Source organism: Penaeus monodon, chromosome 23, assembly GCF_015228065.2.
Source record: "Penaeus monodon isolate SGIC_2016 chromosome 23, NSTDA_Pmon_1, whole genome shotgun sequence".
Classification (NCBI taxonomy): domain Eukaryota; kingdom Metazoa; phylum Arthropoda; class Malacostraca; order Decapoda; family Penaeidae; genus Penaeus; species Penaeus monodon.
Window position 1 is genome coordinate 40232522 of NC_051408.1, and position 1028 is coordinate 40233549.

General features: G+C 53.4%; 1 protein-coding gene across 1 annotated transcript; it reads left to right on the plus strand.

Annotated features, from left to right (window-relative positions):
* Window positions 1–171: 171 nt before the first annotated feature.
* Window positions 172–984, plus strand: LOC119588426 (prisilkin-39-like). The gene is made up of 2 exons (XM_037937100.1): window positions 172–275; window positions 545–984. The coding sequence occupies exons 1-2, from the start codon at window positions 255–257 to the stop codon at window positions 872–874; spliced, it is 351 nt and encodes a 116-aa protein (XP_037793028.1). The 5' UTR covers window positions 172–254; the 3' UTR covers window positions 875–984.
* Window positions 985–1028: the final 44 nt, after the last annotated feature.

Sequence of the window (1028 nt, forward strand, 5' to 3'; positions counted from 1 at the left end):
AGAGAACCGTGAATCTTTTGCGATGTAAGTTTAACTGTGTATCTCTAAGTTAAATAAAAAAATAAAATAAAACGATGAACTACGTGTGAGATTTTTCCGGTTTTCTTGTCCTTGTTCTCTACAAGTTCTTCGCGTTTTTTGCGTCGGCTGGAAGGGCAGGGAGCGCCCGGGATCTGTATAAAAGAGAAGCGCCGAAGACCTGCACCAGATCCCTCTTCGACTCCCTCCGCAGCGGATTGCAACAGCCTTGCAACATGATTGGTCTTCGCGCAGTTGTGAGTATATCCCTTCCTTGTGCGGGTTGTGAGGATCGCTCTTCCCACGTGTTATGAGGATCCCTCTCGTTGCATGTTCTAAGTATCTCTTCTGTCCCATGTCGCAGTATCCCTTTTAGTGCATTTCATAAGCACCCCTTCTGTTCCACGTTATAAGCATCCCTTGTGTTCTGTGTCATAAGTACCCCTTCTGCCCATGTTAAAAGCATGCTCTGAGCGTCCCTAGAAAGGTATCTGAGGAGGTCGCTGAAGAGACGTTCCTCCCGCAGGTGCTGGTGGTGGCTATGGTGCACGTCGCGTCTGCCAGCAGAAGCTACGGCGGCGGGTTCGTCGGACGCCCTTCCGTCGGCTTCGGAGGAGGATCGTTCGCGAGCCCTTCCGTCGGCTTCGGAGGAGGCTCCTTCGCGCGCCCTTCCGTCGGCTTCGGAGGAGGTTCGTTCGCTCGCCCTTCTGTTGGCTTCTCTCGCCCTTCCGTTGGATTCAGCAGCGCCTCCTTCTCGCGTCCCTCCGTGGGCTTCGGCGGGAGTTCCTTTGGGGGTTCTGGTGGACTGGGACTCGGCGGCTCCACTTTCGGACGCCCTTACTCGTACGGACGGTAGGCGGCCAGTGGGGAGGGGGGGGGGGGCACTGGAGAACCTGCACCCCCAACCTTATCCCAAGATATATGTGTACAGTCTGTGGAGTCTGAATAAAGATGTCTGTAAAATATCACGTCTGTTTTTGCTCACCTGTTTGCATGATATGAATTGTTTT

Coding starts and splice junctions, on each gene's coding strand:
- LOC119588426 (XM_037937100.1), top strand. CDS start 255: ATGATTGGTCTTCGCGCAGTT. Junction 276..544: donor TGATTGGTCTTCGCGCAGTT/GTGAGTATATCC, acceptor TTCCTCCCGCAG/GTGCTGGTGGTGGCTATGGT.